The 20,965-nt window shown below is 51.0% G+C and overlaps 1 protein-coding gene across 1 annotated transcript; it reads right to left on the bottom strand.

Annotated features, from left to right (window-relative positions):
• Positions 1-25: 25 nt before the first annotated feature.
• Positions 26-20,957, bottom strand: NUCB1 (nucleobindin 1). Its single transcript, XM_033844480.2, has 13 exons — positions 20,820-20,957; positions 20,298-20,434; positions 17,365-17,472; positions 14,439-14,571; positions 9,916-10,019; positions 7,287-7,472; positions 6,928-7,018; positions 2,586-2,644; positions 2,214-2,306; positions 2,031-2,123; positions 1,520-1,690; positions 980-1,076; positions 26-867 (listed from the first exon to the last, which is right to left on the bottom strand). Exons 2-13 carry the CDS (start codon positions 20,421-20,423, stop codon positions 755-757), a joined length of 1,374 nt encoding a protein of 457 aa, XP_033700371.1. The 5' UTR covers positions 20,424-20,434; positions 20,820-20,957; the 3' UTR covers positions 26-754.
• Between the last annotated feature and the right edge of the window lie 8 nt (positions 20,958-20,965).

The following is a 20,965-nucleotide window of genomic DNA, read 5'->3' as shown; positions in this document are numbered from 1 at the left end:
ATTTACAAAGAAACAGACGCATGGATTTGTTCCAGGAAGTGTATTTGGTTGGAACCAGAGTACAGAGCAGGGCAGGGAGCCACGTGAGATAAGGCCAGAAAGGCTGAGGGGCTGGAACCTGATCCTGGGGTGGAGTCAGCTCTGTGACCCTTCTGGGGTTGTGTGGGGAAGGGGCTAGGGGCCAAGACGTCAGGGCTCCTGGTATGAGAGGTGATCAGCTATGCTGAGGACTCTTCTGGCCCTCACACCCAGCCGTGGGGGAGACACTGTTTTTGAGGCATCGCTGGTCCCACAAAAGGTAGAGAAAGGTCTTAAGGGACCACCCAAGCCCCATAAACCAACAGAAGCTGGGCCCAGAGCAGCAGGCAGGATTCCAGTAGCTGTGGGGATGCAGGATTCCAGAGTGGCCACAACCTGGGCATTGAGGCCCAAAGCAACTAGAAAGGCAGGCATGGAGCAGACCATTTTGGGAGGGAGGGGGCTTCCCTAAGGTAGGCTGAGCCAGTGAGCACTTGACTGGACAAGCGAAGGCAGGTCCCTCGGAGGGGGACAGAAAGAAGGGACCACAGACTGGAAGGCTGTGGAAGCTGAGGCAGCAGATACATGGCTCGGGCAGCAATACGGAAAGTGCCCTGTCCCCGCATCCCACCCCACCTAGCAGGCCACAGGTGTTGCCAGGCCCCAAAGAAGGTTGATTGTGACACCTCATCCCCCCCCCCATCAGCTTCAGTAGGAACCCGGCGTCCCAGAAGGATCACAGGTGCTGTGACTCCAGCTGGGGCAGCTTGGAGGTCTGTTCTGGAACTTTCTTTTCTGAAGGATCCACATTCTTCTGGTCACCAGCTGGAGCTGGGACAGGTGCATCATCTGGAAATGGAGGAAGAAAATGGTAGCACTAGACTACCAGCCCCTCCTCTCTCAGACCCAGGAGTCTGGGCCCCCAGCTCCTTCCCTGCCCCCTGGGCCCAGGGGCCAGCACCTGTGTCTGGGTGGAACTTGAGCTGTCCCTCGGGGCCGGGTGCTGGGTTGTTGTGGACTTGCTGCTGCTGTTTCCTCTGTTCCATTTGCAGAACGGCCTGCAGGGGGTGGGGGAGATCACAGAGGCGAGAGGGTATGATGTTGAGTCTCCATGGCAACCTGCTAAGTGGTCATGGACCAGTCCCTTCTCCATGGGCCTCAGTTTTTCTCCCTCATTGAGAGTTGGGCTTAATACTAGTTAAAGATCCAGTTCTCCCTCCCTGGTCATGGCTTGGGTCACACCTTGGGACAGGGAAGCCTCCTCCTCCCTCCTCGGCCTTTCCCCTCTCTCCTGCTTACAACCTCACTGCCCTTATCCAACATGGCAGCCACAGAGCAGCCAGGGATGGGGACAACGTCTGCCCTTACTCAAGATGGCAGCTGCTACCCAAGGATCTACCAGTGATTAACACAGTGGCTGTAAGCCTTCCGCACTTCTGGACACACTAGGACAAGGGCCTCCAGGGGCTCAGAGGATGGACCCCCTTCCCTGGCCAGTCACCTGCTGCAGCTCTCTCTTCTGGGCCTCCAGGCGGCCCTGGGAGCGACCCAGAGCCTCAGTTTCCTGGCTGAGGCGCTGGGCCTTGGCATTGAGCTCTGCCTCCCGGGCAGCCAGCTCCTCCTCAAAGCGCCTCAGCTCGTCCTCCGTGTAGGCAGGGTGCATCTCCACTGTCTGCCGGGGTGAGGACAGGGGCCATCAGCAGGGGGGCTCTAGCCCCAGCCCCGCTAATGGAGGAGGTTCAGGGAAGGCTGGGAGGCCTCGGCCATGCGTGTGGATGGAGAGACCTGAGTGGGAGGTGGGAAGGGAGATAAAGACCCAGAGTGGAGCAGTGGGAGAACAGGGACCCAGAGAGGGGGAGACAACGACCCAGGAGGTTGGGGGGACAGAGAGCTGGGGGGCTTGGAGGTCAGAGACCCAGAGAGAAAGAGAAGTGGCCAGAGACCCCAAAAGACGGGTTAGGTCTGGGAGAGAGAGACACAGTCAGGATCCAGAGTATCTTCCGTGTCCTCACCTCCCAGCCCTCCCCGGTGTCCCCGAACTCCTTCCTCTGCGTGGATACAAGGAACTCCTCCAGGGTCACGAGGCGGTCCTGGTTGGTGTCCACCTGGGGAGCCAGGTAAGGGTAAGCAACAGAGCTGGACCTCCCTCCACCCCTACCCCCGCCCTCACCCACGGCCCGGGGCCCTCCTCTCACATTCTTCATCACATGCTCCCGCATGCGCAGCCGCTCCTCCTCCATCTCCCGCATGTCATCTTCCTCATTCTTGGGGTCATACACCTTCTCCAGCTGCAGGGTCAAGCGAAAAGCAGGATGTACTGAGAGGTCCAGGGCAAGCTCCTTCCCAGGCTACCCAACCTCTTAACACACACAGACAACTTCAACTCCCATCAGTCCTTGGGACACCCTGCCACTCCTGACAGCCTCTTTTTGCCTCAGGGGCTGCCGGGAGTTGTAGTTTTCCCCCTGAACGCACATCCAGGGGGACCTGAGGGGAGTACTAGGATCCCGAGGGGACACGTTGCTGACCTGGGCATCCTCTGCGCCCATGGCTTCCAAGATACTCACCTCCTTGGTGAAGAGGGCCTCCAGCTCCTGCTCATCCAGGACACCATCACTGTTGATATCTGAGGAAGAGACAACAAGGTGTCTTGGGGGACTGAAGACGGAGTGGGTCAAGTTCCTAAGTGACCTGTTGGAGAAGGAATTCTGGGCTGATGCGAGGTCTGTTCTCAGCGGATAGGTAACAACGGGTCTCTGACAGTAGGATGGTGGCCTTCAGGCTTCAGTGCCCCATTGGCCCGTTGCTAAGACAGCCCTTTCCCTACCAGGGTCCTGAGACTCCATTGGGACCATTCTTGGGCCCATTGTCATGCAGAATGACTTGATCTCTAGCTCCCAGTGACCTGGGCACAGGATCAGCCCTTTGCCCAGGATACAGGGGTGTCAGGGACGTCTCCCAGAGAACCAGCCCAGGGCTGACTCTGATCACCAAAGAATCCTCTCCCTGCCAATCAGACTCCTCCACCACATGCACCTTGCCCACTGCCTTCGCCTCCTCTGCTCCCTCAGATCAGCACCCACGCTGGTCCCAGGGAGGCGGCCAGGAACCCTGACCTTGCAAATCCAATGGTTAAGCTTCAGCCTGCACCTTACTTGACTTTCTGCCTCTGGCTCTCAGAACATCACCCTCTCCTCTCCAGCTGCCCTTATTTTCCTTCACTGGCCCTGTCCTCTTCCTGACCTCTACGGGTGGTGTAGGGGACAGGGGACAATGACTTCTTCCCTATCAAATATTCAGATGTGTCCAATATGGTTGCCACTAACCACATGGGCTGTTTAAATAAAATTAAAATTTCAGTTTATCAGTCCTACTTGCTACATGGCAAGCACTCAATAGCCACATATGGCTGGTGGCCGCCATACTGGGCAGCAGAGAACATCATTACAGAAACAGTTCTACTGGCAAGACTTCCTTAGATGGGTTCCTCCAGTCCCTCATCTTTAATGCCATCCGCAAGCTGCCTCCACACCTGAATACCCAACTGCCTACTCTCCATCTCCACATAAATGTCTAATAGACATCTCTAGCTTGGCATGGACAGACCCAGTTCCCAATCTTCCCTGACAAACATGCTTGCCCTTCTCTCTCCATCCTTCCAGTTGCTCAGGCCAAATACCTCGGAGTCACCCTTGACTCTCTTGTTCCATTACAATCCTCATCAAGTCTATCCTCAAGTCCTACCAGCTTGACCTTCAAGACAAATCCAGAATATGACCACTCTTCCCTACTTCCACGGTCCAGTCACCAGCATCTCAGGCCTCCTAACTAGGGTCCTGGCTTTGGCCCTGGCCCCTACAGCCTGTCCTCAACACAGCACCTAGACGGATCCTGCCAACCCTTAAAGCAGATGGGGTCAGTTCCTCTGCTCAAAATCCTTTTGCTGTGTCTCACTCAAGACAGAATAAAATCCAAATTCCTTACCCTTAGGGTGGCTGTTACCTCCCTAGCAGTCTTTATCATTCTTCTTTTTTGTTTTTGGCTGCGTTTGTGGGATCTTAGTTCCCTGAGCAGAGATTGGACCCGCGCCCTCGGCAGTGAAAGCGCAGAGTGCTAACCACTGGACCGCCAGGAAATTCCTTTTTTTTTTACACTTAACAATGGTTAAATTGGTAATTTTTTTAAAAAAATAGATGTATTTATTTATTTATTTTTGGCTGCGTTGGGTCTTTGTTGCTGTGCGCGGGCTTTCTCTAGTTGTGGCGAGCGGGGGCTACTCTTTGTTGCGGTGTGTGGGCTTCTCATTGTGGTGGCTTCTCTTGTTGCGGAACACGGGCTCTAGGCGCGCGGGCTTCAGTAGTTGTGGCTCACGGGCTCTAGAGCACAGGCTCAGTAGTTGTGGCGCACGGGCTTAGTTGCTCCGCAGCACGTGGGATCTTCCGGGACCAGGGCTCAAACCTGTGTCCCCTGCATTGGCAGGCAGACTCTTAACCACTGCGCCACCAGGGAAGTCCAGTAATTTTTATCTATGAGTTTTTTTTTTGGAGTATAGTTGCTTTACACTATTGTGTTAGTTTCTACTGTACAGCAAAGCGAACCAGCTATACGTATACATATATCCCCTCTTTTTTGGATTTCCTTCCCATTTAGGTCACCACAGAGCACTGAGTAGAGTTCCCTGTGCTGTACAGTAGGTTCTCATTAGTTACCTATTTTATACATAGTATCAATAGTGTACAGATGTCAATCCCAATCTCCCAATTCACCCCACGCCCCCCAGGAATTCCCTTTCTTATCATTCTTCTCTTCAAGCGTTCGGCTCCAGTGACCTTGGAAACCCACCAAGTTCATTCTCCCCTGCGTGTGCCCCCCATCTAGACAAATATCTTCGAGGCTCACCCCCTCACTTCACTGAGGTCTTGGTTCAAATGTCATCTCTCTTGAGCGGTGCTGTCCAATCCAGCGGCCACTAGCCACATGGGGCAAATGAAATTTAAATGAGTAACAATCGAATACAAGGAAAGATTCATTTTCTTGACATTATGCTAAGTGAAATAAGCCAGTCATAAAAAAGACAAATACTCTACAATTCCACTTATATGAGGTAGCTAGAAGAGTCAAATTCATAGACAAAAGAGAATAGAAGTTACGAGGGGATGTGGGAGGGGTCATGGGGAGTTGATGATTAATACAGAGTTTCAGTTTTGTAAGGATGAAAAGACTGCTGCACAATAATGTGAGTATGCTTAACACTATTGATATGTACACTTAAAAATGGCTAAGATGGTAGATTTTATGTCAAGTGTATTTTACCACAATTACAAATTTTAAAAGCTTTAATTGATCAGGGGCTTCCCCGGTGGTACAGCCATTAAGAATCTGCCTGCCAATGCAGGGGACATGGGTTCGAGCCCTGGTCTGGGAAGATCCCACATGCTGCGGAGCAACTAAGCCCGTGCGCCACAACTACTGAGCCCGCGTGCTACAACTACTGAAGCCCACACGTCTAGAGCCCGTGCTCCGCAACAAGAGAAGCCACCGCTGTGAGAAGTCCGCTCACTGCAACATAGAGTAGCCCCTACTCAATGCAGCTAGAGAAAGTGCGCACGCAGCAATGAAGACCCAACGCAGCCAAAAATAAATAAATTTAATAAATTAAAAAATTTTTTGATTGATTAAAATTCAATTTCTTAGTTGTAAAACCCACATTTCAAGTGCTTAATTAATAATAATAGCCACATGGGAACTAATAAGAACCTAGTGTATAGCACAGGGAACTCTACTCAATACTCTATAATGACCTATATGGGAAAAAAATCTAAAAAAGACTGGATATATGTATATGCATAACTGATTCACTTTGCTGTATAGCAGAAACTAACACAACACTGTAAATCAACTATACTCCAATAAAAATTAATTAAAATGAAAGAACAAATGATGCTGGGTTAATAAATTGCCTCATTCGTTTAAAAAAAAAAACCAGGGACTTCCCTGGCGGTCCACTGGTTAGGACTCCACGCTTCCACTGCAGGGGGCACAGGTTCGATCCCTGGTCAGGGAACTAAGATCCCACATGCCATGCTGTACAGCCAAAAAAGAAAAAGAAAATAAAGCCAAATGGGGCTGGTGGCTGCTGTATTGGACAACACAGCTGCAGAACACTTCCATCAGCATAGGAAGTTCTACTGGACAGTGCTGGTCTAGCAAAAATCTTTCCAGACCAGGCTATCTAAAATCATCGTTCTAGACCTTTAATCCCACTGTCCTGCTTTCCATGGTAATGTGACTACCTGATCATCTCCTATAGAATCTACTTCACTGATTCTAAGATGCACTTTTTTTCTCCCCATATTTTATCATCCATAAAATTGGGAGGCATCTTATCATCGATGATGTGTTAGTTTAATGGGCAGTTTATGTAAAATTCAAGTGTTCATCTTATGTTCCAATGGTCACTTAGATTCACTGAACTACAGAACTATCTGTTTGCCTGATCACTGGTTCTGTGATGCCAGGGGGACTTTCTTTTGTTCACAGCTGTACACACAGGGTCTCCGTGAAGCTTGGTCCTTAGAGGTCTCTTTGTAAACATTTGCTGAATGAATGAATCAGACCCTGCTAAGCTCTGGTGACAGGCTATAGCCTGGTTTGCTCAGTTAGGGACACCAGTCAGTCCTTAGAACCCAGAGGCCTGGTGTATCCCAGAAAAAAGGACGAGCTCTTCCATGGAACATCCTATTCCCAACAACAGGGAGGGACAGGGCCTTCTAGACCACCAGGGGAGAGGGGCTCAGACCTCTTTGGCCTCCCTAAGCCCCGTGAGTTAGGGAGACCCCTTCTTAGCATTCAGGCCCCAGAAAGGTCAGAGCCTCAGCGTTAGCCTGGGTCTTGGGACTCCCTCCTTACCATGCAGTATGAAGAAGGTCTTGGGGTTAAACCTGTTGGGGTCCAATCCATCCAGTTCCTCCCACACCTCCTTCAACTGGGCTTGGCTGCCCTGTGGAAGGGAGAGCCGGGGGCTCATGAGCAAGAGGTCTGGGTCCCATAGGATAAAGCTAGAGAACCCTTTACCCCCATCCCTCAAATGTCATTCCCCTCAAGCAATAAAACTACAACTCCCAGCAGCCCCTGGAGGTAGCTGGGTACATTGAAAGGGGCCTTTTGCCTCAAGCTCTGCTGGGAGTTGTAGTTTTTCAGCTACTTTCTTGTGGCGCTTGGAAAGTTGGACATGGTTGTGGGGGGTAGGCATGAATGGGGGTCCTTACAGGCACATTGACTTTGGGGTGTTCTCGGTGCCGGCGCTGTTGCTCTTCCAGCTTCCTCTCTGCCTCCTTTCGCTGCTCCTCTCCCAGGGACTCCAGATAACGGCGTCTTTCGTGTTCCTTGAGCATCTCGTAGCGCTTGAACTCTTCATGATGGGCTGCATCGTACTGGGCAAGGTCCCGGGTGGCCTGGGGAAAGGCAGACGGTCACTCTCACCTCACTTCTATGCCCAGCCCCTAATTCCAAACTCCGAATGCCAGGCCTTTGGCTCTGAACCTGGCCCAACTTCCACGTGTGCTGGGTCTTATGTCCCGATGTCACTTTTGTCCCATAATACATAGCCTTCTCTTTTCGGTCAAAAGACGAGGATGGTTACACAATAGCAACTTTAACTCATTTCTTCTAAGTCCTCCACAATCTCAAGATCTTGGAGGAATAAATAATAAGGAACAGCACATGAGGTGACTTAATATGGAAAGCAGTACAGCTAGGGGGTAAACAACATGAGGTCTCTAATTATTCTGCCCAGGGTTCAAATCTAGGCTCTGCCACGTGAACAAATCCTGCTGGCTCTGTGACCTTGGGCAAGTTACTCATTCTCTCTGTGCCTCAGTTTCTGCCTTGGAAAATGGTGATAACAATACTATACTGGGTTGTATAGGGTCCCCCCAGAATTCATGTGCACCCAGAACCTCAGAATGTGACTTTACTTGGAAACAGGATCTTTGCAGATGTAATTAGTTAAGATGAGGTCCTGCTGGATTAGGGTGGCCCCTAATTCTAATGACTAGTGTCTTTACAAGAAGGCTACAGAGAAGACACAGAGAGACACAGGGAGAATGCCACGTGATGGTGGAGGCAGAGACTGGAGTGATGTGTCTACAAGCCAAGGAATGCTGGCAACCCCCAGAAGCTGGAAGAGGCAAGAAGCAGATGCCTCTAAGGAAACCTTGGTTTTGGTCCAGTGATACCGATTTTCAACTACTGGCCTCCAGAACTGTAAGAGGATAGCTTTCTGTTGTCTTAAGTCACTGAGTCTGTGGTAATTTGTTATATGGCAGCAATAGAAAACCAATACAGCTGTTGTGTGGGGAACAGATGGAGGTTCTCAACCTGGGGTGACTGCGGTCCCCAGGGGACAGCAGTTAATGTTTGAAGATATTGTTGGTTGTCACAACTAGGGGAGGTCTACTGGAATCTAGTGGGTAGAGGCCAGGGATGCTGCTAAACGTCACAAAATGCACAAATAATCCCCAGAGCAAAGAATTATCCAGCCCCAAGTGTCAAGAGTGCCGAGTTGAGAAACCCTGCTGTTGAGTGTGGAAGGCAGAAGCAAGGAGCCCATCTCTGGGGTTGAGACCAGGAGAATGACAGAGCGGCTGCAGGAAAGTGGACAGTTTCTGGAATGTTCTGGAAATAAGCGGCAGAACCGTCTCTCGGGGACGAAGGTCAGGCATGGACTCAATCAAATGGCTGCTATTATCTTCATGGCCACTAGATGGAGCTCCAGTCAGCCAGAAAAGCAGGCTGAGGCTCAAGTCAGGCAGAGAGGTAGGTTCTGTCCTGGGGGTGCTGGGGAGCTACAGAAGGGATGTGAGCAGGGAAGAGGCAGGGGCAGACCTGAGCATTCCGTGCCACTCCCCAGCCCCGAACTTGGCCTTCCCCACAAGGCAGGGTTGTAGATCCTACTTCTCACATGAAGACTACGTTTGTTCCTGTGCTGCTCTAACAAATTATTTTTTATTGTGGCTTAACACACACTCATCATCTTAACAGCATGGAGGCCAGGGTCTGAAATCAGTTTCACTGGGCTGCAATTACAGTGTTGGCAGATATGTGCTCCTTCCGGAGACTCTAGGAGAGAACCCCCTTCTTTGCCTTTTCCAGTTTCTAGAGCTGCATACGTGCCTGTGGCCCCTTCATCCATCTTCAAAGTCAGCAGCAGAGCCACCTTGCTTTGGTCGTCACACTGTCGCCCTCTACTGTAGTCAGATCTCCCTCAGCTTCCCTCTTTTTAAATTTTATGTTATGTTATGTTATTTATTAATTTCTTTGGCCGTACCACATGGCTTACGGGATCTCAGTTCCCCAACCAGGGATTGAACCTGGGCCTTGGCAGTGAAAGCCCAGAATCCTAACCACTAGGCCACCAGGGAACTCCCTGCATCCCTCTTACAAGGACCCTTGTGATGACACTTAGGGTCCACCTGGATAACCCAGGCTCATCCCCCCCATCGCAAGCTCCTCAGCTTAATCACAACTGCAAAGTCTGTTTGGCCACATCAGGTCACAGAGCCAGAGGTTCCGCAGACAGCATGTGACGTCTTTTGAGGGGCTATTATTCTGCCTACAGCAAGGACACAGAGGGAATTCCTGCCCCCAGTCATAGGAGAGGGATTTGAATCCAGATGTGCGTGGAGCCAACCTCCCGACCCCGACACACACGCACACAGCTCCGCTTTCCTGTAGAGAATCTGGGGAAGGTTTTTAGGCACAAGCAGCCCTTCTGCAGCCGCTAGCCTCAGAGAACACCAGGCAGGGGTGAGTGGGCTCACATCCCAGCGTCTGCTCCCTTCTCCCCCTCTACAAAGCTTCCCTCAGTCCTCTGCCCGCAGGTCCCCCTCAACCTACTGTCTGGATCAGCAGCTCCAGGTCCCGGGCCTCGAATGTGTGCTGATTCTGAGGGTCCAGGTGTTCAAACTGCTTCAGGAGGCTCAGGTGATCCAACTGTACATCTGGATGAGAGGGAAGACGGGGTGGTGGTGGGGTGAACAACTCATGGAACGTTCTTTCTTTCAAAATCCCTATCCTGCGGGAATTCCCTGGAAGTCCAGTGGTTAGGACTCAGCGCTTCCACTGCCGGGGGCCCTGTTCGATCCCTGGTTGGGAAACTAAGATCCCACAAGCCACATAGCACAGCAAAAAAACAAACAAAAATCAAACAAACAAAAACTATCCTGGGCTGGATGTGCTCTAAAGGAGACCACAGAGGGCACAGGAGAAGCCCACAGAGGATGGCTTGAATAAGCCTGGAGCAATCAGGGAGGGCTTCCTGGACGAGGTGATGCCACAACTGAGTCTGATGCTGAAAATAATAATAACCATGATGATAACCAACATGTATCAAACATGTACTATGTGCCAGGCCCTGCTCTAAATATATTAAATATATTAATGCATTTACTTTTCACAAAAATCTCACATAGGTTCTGTGATTATCCCATTTTATGGATGTGAAAACTGAGGCCCAGAGAGGGGAAGTGACGTCTAGGTCACCATCTAGGAAGAGGCAGAGTGAGGATTAGTTGGGCTCCAGAGCACATGACACTTAATTCTGTTATGGGTTGAATTGCGTGCCCCCAAATTCACAGGGAGGTTGATAGCCCCAGTATCTCAGAATGTGACCTTATTTGGAGAGCGGGGCTTTACAGAGGTGATCAAGTTAAAATGAGGTCATGAGGATGAGCCCTAATCCCATATGACAGGAGTCCTTATAAAAAGAGAAAATTTGGACACAGAGACACACACAGAGGGAAGACAATGTGAGTAGACATGGCGGGGGCGGGGGGGGGGGGGAGTGGCCATCTCCAAATCAAAGAGAAAGACCCAGAACAGATTCTCCCGCACAGCCCTCGGAAGGAACCACCCCCTGCTCACACCTTGATTTTTGACTTATGGCTTCCAGAACTGTGAGACAATCAATGCCTATTGTTTAAGCCACCCGGTCTGTAGTACTTTGTTACAGAAGCCCTAGCAAAGTAATGCAGCCTCCTTGTATGAGAGTTTCCCGGCAGAGAGGGAGAGACCAGGACACACTTGGCACCCACTCATCCACTGGACACACATCTTGAGAGGCCTGCTGGGGGCCCCCATGTGAATCAGACCCGGGCCTGCACCTCCAGTGGCTCCTGGGCTGGTGGGGGTGAAAGGCACACACACAGGCAGCTGGAATCCAGGTGACTCAGGCTGTAGTGGCGGCAGCTCTGGGCCTGGGTGAGCCCAGAGGAGGGACAGACCCAGGAGACAGGCACAGATCAAGTCTCATAATTCGTTATTCATGCCACAGATACGTGTTGAGCCATACTCTGGGCCCGACCCTGTGCCTAGCACTGTGGACACAGCAGGAAACAGATGGTGACGGCATCTGTCCCCTGGAGCACCCGGTCAAGATGGAGAACAGGTGAGTAAGGGACAAACACACGACCACAAAGGACTCAAACAAATGGAGGACTCTTCACAAAGGACGGTCAGGGCAGGACGAGGGAGGCGACATCTGGGCTGAGACCAAAGCTCCACTGGCCATGCCAAGAGCCCCGAGAAAGAATGTCACAGGCAAAAGTCCCAAGGTGAGAAAGATGTGTTACCCTCCGTACTAAAAATGCTGATGCCAGAGGGTCGGGTGAGAGGGCACACATGTGAAAGGAGGGGCTAGGACGGGCGTGGCAGGGCTCAGCATGGCCTCCAACTAGCAAGGAGTGTGGACTTGATCCTGAGGGCACTGGGGAGCCATGGCTGGTTCTGAGCACAGGAGGGACAGGATTTGAACTGGGTGCTGTGATAGGCTGAATAAAAGGCCCCCCCCCCAAGATGTCCACATCTGAATCCCTGGAACCTATGAATATATGATCTCATGGGGCAAAAGGGACTTTGCAGATGTGATCAAATTAAGGATATTGAGATGGGGAGATGATCCTGGATTAACTGGAGAAGGGGGCTAAATGTAATCCTTGTAAGAGGGAAGCAGCGGGAGATCTGACTACAGAAGAATGCCACGTGATGACTGGAGAAAAACGCTACGCTGCTGCATTTGAAGAGGTTCCCAGCCTAGGAATGAAGATTTGGAAGCTGGAAAAGGCAAGGAAACAGATTCCCCCCCATAGCACCTCCAGAACTAACAGAGCCCTGCTGACACCTTGATTTTGGCCCAGTGAAACTGATTTTGGATTTCTGATCTCCAAAAGGTAAAGAGAATAAATGTGTGTTGTCTTAAGCCTCTAAGTTGTTGCTGATTTGTTACAGTGGCCACAGGAAATGAATCCAGATATTAACAGGATTGTGTTAAGAACGGCTGTTCTACAGGAAATAGTGGGAAAAGCAAGGGCGGCGGCAGGGTGCCCAGGGAGGAGGAGACTGCGCTGATCCACGTGGGACCCAGTGACAGCAATGGACGTGGAGAGAAGTAATCAGATTCTGGAGATTCCTGAGTTGTTAAAGGGACAAAAGTTGAAGTACATAGCTTAGCGTATGGGATGTAATAAGCAACCAACTGATGGGAGGGATTTTTTCTCATTCATGACAAGGGAACAGCCAGTTTACCAGAGATCGAGTCAGACTCCGAAACTGTAGTAATTAAAACAGCAAGACAGAGAAGGCATGGATGGTTATGCAGAAGGAGGCCGGAGACCATGCCCGTCTGGTCACCTTAGAGCCCCAGCACCCTGCTCAGTGCCTGGCACAGAGTAGAACTCAAGACATATTTGATCAATGGATAAGAGGCATCAGACAGGAATGAAAACAAAGCTCAGCTCTCTTACTGACCCTTAACACCATCTACCAACGTTCAGGGTCCCCATCTGTAACACAGGAGCCTCAAGGGGGTCAGGAGATGAAAGAAGAAGCTGGAGGTAAATCTCAGTAAAATGGGATTGTTCTTACACTTAGTGACGAGCCAAAAGGTGCCCCAGGAGTACCAGAATATCCCACAAAGCTACAATGAGTAAAACAGCATGGTTCATTGTAGCCAATGGATGCAAACAACGCATATCCATCAATGGATGAATGGACAAACTAAATATGGTAGATCCAGACAAGGGAATATTACTTGGCCCTAAAAAGGAATAAAGCAGTGATGCATGCTACAGTGTGGATGAACCTTGAAAATATTACACTAGAAGAAGCCAGACACAAAAGATCACTTATCGTATGATTCCATCTATACAAAATGTCCGTAACAGGCAAATTTATAGAGACAGAAAGTAGGTTGCCAGGGGTGCGGTGGGGAATAGAGGGGTGATAGTTACATGGTCTAGTGATTCTTTTTGGAGTGATAAAGGTGTTCTAAAATTGATGATGGTTGCACATACCTGTGAATATACTAATCACTGAACTGTACACTTCAAATGGGTAAATTGTTTGGTATATGAATCATATCTCAATAAAGTCATTGAAAAGAAATAGCATGGGGGCTTCCCTGGTGGCGCAGTGGTTGCGAGTCCGCCTGCCGATGCAGGGGACGTGGGTTCGTGCCCCGGTCTGGGAGGATCCCACGTGCCGCGGAGCGGCTGGGCCCGTGAGCCATGGCCGCTGAGCCTGCGCGTCCGGAGCCTGTGCTCCTCAACGGGAGAGGCCCGCGTACCGCAAAAAAAAAAAAAAAAAAAAAAAAAAAAGAAAAAAGAAATAGCATGGTCCAGACACATGCTCCAAGAAACTGTATCTAGGAATGTTAGAAATAAGATGGGATCTTGGAATTTAAATCCACTCAAATCTCCCTCTTCCAGGTACATTTTTCTTTCTTTTCTTTGTTTTTCTTTTTTAGCCACACAATTAGACTATAAAATATAGCCTCACATATAAATGCCAGGAAATTAGAATCATTCTAGTGGGGGAGAGAAAGAATAAGTAAGCAATGAAAAGTACAGTGTAACCTGTTGAACTTCCTGACTTTGATCACTGTACTATAGTATTGTAGGAGAACATTGTTGTTCTAAGAAAAATCACACTGAAATATTGAGGCATAAAGGAATACGGTGTCTGCAAGGAACTCACAAATGTGAACTACAGATAAATGGAGCAAACATTAACAATTACAGAATCTGGGCTAAGGGTATTTGAGAGCTTTTGGTAGTATTCTTGCAACTTTTCTGTAAGTTTGAAGTGACATCAAAATTTTAAATGACCCTGATTTGTTAAAATAAAAATTAAAAACACATCAAAAACCACCCAAGCAACTAAAATTACTAACATCTCCCGAGTAATGTTAATAGTAGCTTGTGCTAGGAAGAAAACTCGATCAATCTTCCATGCAGATCTTACAGGGGTGGAGAGAATGACGCCCCAGTTGGCTCCACCTGCCAAAATCACCTGGAGGCCGGGGAGGGAGGCTGCCCCATGACCCCCAACATCGCCAGCTCCACCCACCCCACCGGCCTGCTTACTGGGCTCCTGCTGGGCGTCCATCTTGGCCTTGAGCAGCATCCGCAGCCTTGACACCTCCTGCCGCTTGAGTTCATCCAGTTTGGTGCGGACATGGTGGCTGACGAAGTCCAGCTCCCGGCTCAGCTTCCCACTCTGCCCGGGAGAGAGGGGACACAAACCAGGCTGCCCTCTCTGGAGCCTTCTAAGAGCTTTCTGATGCCTCCTGGGGTTCCCCAGAGGCCCCGAGACAAGATTCCAGCCCCTCAGCCTGGCACTGGAGGCCCTTCTTATTTCCCGTCACTCATCAGATCACACTCATGGCTCACGTCTCTTTCCCACTTCTAGGCCTTTACACATGCTGGTCCCTCTGCCTGGGATTCTCCCTGTCACTGCTTTCCAAGCCTAACCAGGTCCTTACAGTCCTTCAAAACTCAAAGCATACTGTAGAGCACAGGGAACTCTATTCAATGTCCTGTGATGAACCATAATGGAAAAGAATATGAAAAAGAATACATATATGTATAACTGAGTCACCTTGCTGTACAGAAGAAATTAACACAACATTGTAAACCAACTGTATCTCAATAAAATTAAAACAAACAAGCAAAATAAACTCAAAGCAGACGGCACCTCCCTTGGAAGAATCCCCAACCCCCTTGACGCCACCACATACACACACACACACACACACACACACACACACACACACACACACACTCTCTCTCTCTCTCTCTCTCTCTCACACACACACACACACACACACACACACGTGCTGAGCAGGGTGCCTTCTCTGAGTTACCTCTATCATCACTTTGGATTATGTCTGTTTCTCAATTGTGCTGACCCCACCCCTCTCCTTCTCACAGTCCCCCACCCCCGTGGCTCCCCAATGCCCACAGGACCGAATCCCTGGGCCTAACACTGAAGATCCTGCAAGATCCTGCATCTGCCCATGCCTACCCCTCCTCCCTGCCGTCCCCGCTCCAGCCCCATCTCTCTGTCTTTATGTCAGTTATAAGGAGCCAGCAGCAGATAGCTGAAGGTACCAGAACGCTTCACTGGTACACACAGTTCTACTGTTGAAAACTTGCCCTTCCCCCCTCCCCCCCGTTTCAACTTTTATACCAGACACTCCCACTCAGAATTCAAACCTCACTCGGGACAATCCATTCCCTAGAAGCTTTCTCTCACTGTCAGACGGACTGGGTCCCTCCTCCGGCCACCCCAGCACCCTGCACTGTCTCAGATGGCTTTCTCAGCCACTCGTTTGGGTCTCTCCAGCCTGCAGGGGGCGTGGCCTTTGCAGAGGCAGCAGGACAAAGGGACCGCAGTGCCAGTCATGTTAACTTCAACCAGTCAGGCACCTACGATGAGTCAAGTCCTGCACTGGACTCACTGAGTCCGTCCTCTAATCCTGCCCACAACCCCATTTTATAGATGAACAAACTGAGGTTCAGGAGGAGAAGCCCCTGGCCCAAGCTTCCTCAGACAGTGAGGACAGGAGGCCAGTTTCCAGCCTGGTGACACAGGTGGCGTCATGTCTCCCCAGAGTGAGAGTCCTGGGGCCTGGGTTCAAATCCCAGTCCTGGCACCACTGCACTGCGTGACCCCACACTGCTTCCCTACTCTGGACCTCAAAAATGGGGCTGAGATTATCACCACCAGTAACAAGGACAACTGACATTTACTGAAGGCTGATGACAGGCTGGACCAAAGCCTCAAAGTGGGGATTATCCCTGATTCACACAACCCCACCCCCATCTCCCCACAACAGAAAGTGCTGCATGAGCCTCCCCGTTTTCTGGGAAGGAAACCAAGGCACAGAGGGGTGTGACCACTTGCGCAGAAGAGCACGAGGTGGAGCTGGGATTGGAACCTGCCACCGTCCCACTCCAGAACCTGCCTGCCTACGTGGCCACTGTTTCTGATGTCATTTCCCACTTGTATGACCTTGGACAAGCTGGGTGGCCTATAGGGCCTCCGTTTCCTCAGCTGGGCAGTGGGATGGGCTGGGCTCAGCAGTCTCTAGTTATGCCCGTCCATTGTCGGGGGCCAGGTGGATGGGGATGGACAAGAGCCCAAGGAATGCTGGGAGGTTTTGGGGAGAGCGGGGCTGCCCTCCCCCCATCAGTCCCAGGCCCTGGGGCCTCCTTTGGCCCAAGGTGTTTGGAGAACTCGGGGTGGATCCCCCAGGTGGGATGTTCCAACATGCACCTGAACGGGGAGGGGAGTCTAGGTGGGGTGGGGTGGTGGCAGGCAGTGTTGTCTCCTCATGGCGTGTGTGTGTGTGTGTGTGTGTGTGTGTGTGTGAGCATCCTTTCCGAGGAACACTGCTTGGGGGATGGGGTGGGATGTGGGTTCCAGGCTCAGTCAGTCCAGGGATTGAGACCCAGGCCTCCAGGAAGGACAAACCCTGCTACCAGGGCCTCAGTGTCCACCTCTGTAAAATAAGGAGAATCACAGCTCCTCTAGAGGTCTAACATGAGAGTTAGAGATGATGTGAGTGATGACAGCATCTCCCGTGTTTTGAATTCTTCCTGTGTAAAGAGCACTGTGCTGAGAACTCACAGAACCAGCCCTCACATTGCGCTTACTGAGAATGGCCACTGTGCACATCCATGCCTTTTACACGTCTTCCTCGGACAGGCCTATGATGCAGGTTCTATGATTACCCCATTTTACAGATGGGGAAACTGAGGCACAGTGAAGGGAGGCCACACAGCTGGTAGAGCTGATACTGGGAGGCATGTACCGTCCACATCCACACTTAACCACACATTCTGTCTTCCCCAGATCCCTTCCCAGCTATGTGACCCCGAGAAGTGAATTCTCCCGAGTCTCAGTTTTGTGATGGCTGGAAGGTTCCCCTTGAGGGAACCTGGTTCGTCCTGGAATTCTGCCCTCTGAGCATGCATGCCCTCCCAGTGTGCTCGCACCCAGCCGCACCTTGATGTCCTCAGCATTGGCGGCCTGCAGCTTTTCCCGGAAGTGCCCGTCTGTCTCCAGCACGTTGATGACTTCCTGGAGGTACCGGTGGTAGTACAGGCCTGTGTCCTAGGGCAACAAGAATGAACATAGTAGCCTCAGCCCTTGTCCCTCTCTGGTTCTTCCCTGCAGGTAGGACCCAGGCTCTGCTCCCCTGGGCACCTGCTAAGGGGCCCAGAGATCAGCCCCCAACCCTGAGCGGGAGGCCTGCCCCATGGGATAAAGGCTCTAGAGCCAGCAGACCCTGGTTGCTCCGTCACCCCAGGCAAATTGCCTGATCCTCCGGGCCACAGCTCTTACTTCTTCCCAGGTCTGTCTGTAGTGGAGATGAAATTAAAATCACAAGGGTAAACACCCAGCTCAACACTGCCCATAGAGTGGACACACTGGTATTTGTTGGAAAGCAGTGAAACATACATTTGTTCATTCAACAAGCATGCAGCGAGCCCCTACCATGTGCCAGGCACTGTTCTATGGGGCACAGCAAGTGAACAAGACAGACAAAAATCCCTGGGCTCCTGGCCCTGCCACGTGTAGCTGGCTGGCACTTTCCTCTTCCTGGGCCTCACTCTTCCATTTGTAAAATAGGCAATAAATTTCTTACCTCTCAGAGCTATGGTGAAAAGTAAGAGATAAAAAGCCTGGCACCAAAAAAAAAAAAAAAAAAAAAAGCCTGGCACCACGGTAAGGCTTTAGAAGATACTCAGTCTACTATAGCTATCATTACATTTTTTTTTTTTTTTTTTTTTTTGCGGTACGCGGGCCTCTCACTGTTGTGGCCTCTCCCGTTGCGGAGCACAGGCTCCGGACGCGCAGGCTCAGCGGCCATGGCTCAAGGGCCCAGCCGCTCCGCGGCACGTGGGATCTTCCGGGACCGGGGCACGAACCCGTGTCCCCTGCATCGGCAGGAGGACTCTCAACCACTGCGCCACCAGGGAAGCCCACTATCGTTACATTTGCTGAGGAACACACCATAGGTGATAAATGGGAGCCGATCACCCAGCTATGGCACTGTGGGTGTACTAATCTCCTATTGCTGCCGTAACAAAGTATCACAAACTTAAGTGGCTTAGAGTAATAAAAATTTATTCTCTTAGAGTTCTGGAGGTCAGAAGCCCAAGATGGTTCAGCAGAGCTGAGCTTATGTTGGAGACTTTAGGGAACAATCTGCTTTCTTGCCTTTTCCAGCTTGTAGAGGCTGCCTACACTCCTGGGCTTGTGGCCTTGCATCACTCTGACCTCTGCTTACATCATCACATCGCTTCCGACCCTGACTTTCTTGTCTGGCTCTTATATGGAACCCTTGTGATTACATTGGGCTCACCTGGATAAGCCAGGATAATTTCTCCACCTAACTCAATCATACCTGCAAACACTCTTTTGCCATATATTCACAGGTTCTGGGGATTAGGGCATGGACATCTTTGGGGGCCATCATTCAGCCAAACACAGTGGGCTGGAATCCCAAATCTGCCAATTACTAGCTATGTGACCTTGTTCGGACTGCTAGGATGCCTAGTTAAATTTAAATTTCAGATAAAACAATGAATAACTTTCAGTATATTATACTAATGGTTATTCGTTGTTTATCTGAAACCCACTCAATTTTAACTGAGTGTCCTGTGTCTTTATTTGCTAAGTCTGGCAATCTTAGTCCTTGGGCAAGTTACTTAACGTCTCTGTGCCTCAGTTTCCGCACCTGTAAAGTAAGGCTAGTGAGTACCCACCTCATAGGGACTGTTGTGAGGATTAGAGCAGTTAATATCTTTAAATATTTAACTCAGCACTTAGTAAGAGCTGTCAACGTTATTATGATTGTTGTTATCGACATTTATAACACTCTAGTAGCCTCAGAATAAAGAAAGTCTCCACCATGGCCCACAAGGCCCCGTGGGATCTCCCCCTCACTCACTCTGTTTCAGCCACACTGGCCTCCTGTAAGTCCTTCTACTCACTATGCTCTCCTCCACCACGCAGCCTTTGCCCAGGCATTTCCTTTTGCCTGGAATATTCTTCCCTGCACTTCAGATCTTAGCTCAAATGACCCTTCCTTCCTCCCTGACCATCACCCCTGGTGTCCATTCTCAGAGGGCCCTGCCGTTTGTCTTCCCAGCAAACTAAGCTGGTCTGTGAGGGCAGGGGGCTTGCTCTAGCACTGTGCCTGGCTCCTAGAAGATGCTCAAGAAATGTGTGGAATGAATGAAAGGCAAGGGGACTCAAGCTGCCCTTCTGTGTCTGCAAAGATTTCACGGAGCAAAGGCCTCACTTGCTGGGTGGGGACCTGTCATACAGGAGCATGGGATGATTTGTTCCAGAGACAGTGGTGTGTCCATTCCTAGTGGGAGCTGTAGGATTCGGGCCACAAATCAGGGCACTGGCCTTGAGGATCTTTCCAAGTTCCAAATTCCCTAAGACCAAAGGTTTCATAGTGTTCGATAAACACAAGTTGGAATAAATGAGCAGTTACCGTGCCCTATCATAATTTAAACTACAACTCCCATGAGCTCCATGATGTGAGGACACCCCAGTTAACTAACACCACCTGCTCAAGATGCTACTGGAAAATGTAGTTTTTTATTTGAGTCCTTCTCGAGGGGAGGGCGTCTTAAAAGAGCAGAGAGGTTTAGGTGGGGCGGGGGGGGGGGGTGATGCAGATTTTTCATCTAAAATCTGACCTGATTTTCCATATCTCAAAGTCAGGGGCTTAGAAATCTCTCTCTCTTTCTCTCTCTCTCACACACACACACCCGCCCCCAAGTTTTTCACCACGTCAAAGCCCTGGGACGGCAAAGAATGGCAGGCAGACTCCAAGCCGCATCCGTAGCCAGCCAGGGGGCACGGGAATTGTAGTACCACTGCAAACACCTGGCTGGCGAGCAGGGCACGCCACTCACGGGGCTTTCGGTCGCGGGATTCTCCTCCTTGGGCGCCCCCCGCTCCAGGGGCACGGTCAGAATAGCGCGCAGCAGCAGCAGAAGTGACAGGAGAAGGAGGGCTGCACGGGGCCCAGCGGGAGGCATGGCGGCGTGGTCTGTGGGGGCGGAGAGGTGGAATAAGTCTGTCCCAAGCCGCCTTCTCCCCTGGACCCAGGAGTCTGGACTCCCGGCGCCGCTCCCTGACCCCTTCCAAGAATCAAGACGCAAAGCGTCTCGTTTCCCGGGAGCCAGGATTCCGAGCCTCCAGCCTTTCCTTCCTCAGACCCAGGAGTCCTGGCTTCCAGCACCCTCTTCGCTTAGACTAGGATTCCGGGATCTCGACCCCCTCTTTCCCCAGGCCCAAAGGTCCAGGGCCCCAGCCTCCTCTTTTCCCAGGATCTGGAGGTACTGGTGTCCTCCGAGACTCAGTTTTCCAGCCCTCTGGTGCCCCGCTTCCCTTCTCCCCAAGACCCAAGAGTCCAGGACCCTCCAGCCCCTTACCTCTCCTTCACCGCAGAGGGCGTTTTCCTGGGCTAGGACCTCCGGTGTGGTCTCTGCGATTTCCCCCCTAGGCCACGCCCACTTTCCCCGCAGAGGATCCGCTCTCAGCAGCCTGATTGGTCCGCGCTGGCTCCAGGTTTCGGGCC

Source organism: Tursiops truncatus, chromosome 19 (genome assembly GCF_011762595.2).
Source record: "Tursiops truncatus isolate mTurTru1 chromosome 19, mTurTru1.mat.Y, whole genome shotgun sequence".
Taxonomy (NCBI): domain Eukaryota; kingdom Metazoa; phylum Chordata; class Mammalia; order Artiodactyla; family Delphinidae; genus Tursiops; species Tursiops truncatus.
Note: the sequence above shows the minus strand (reverse complement) of the source record. Positions and strands in the feature narration are given on the sequence as shown.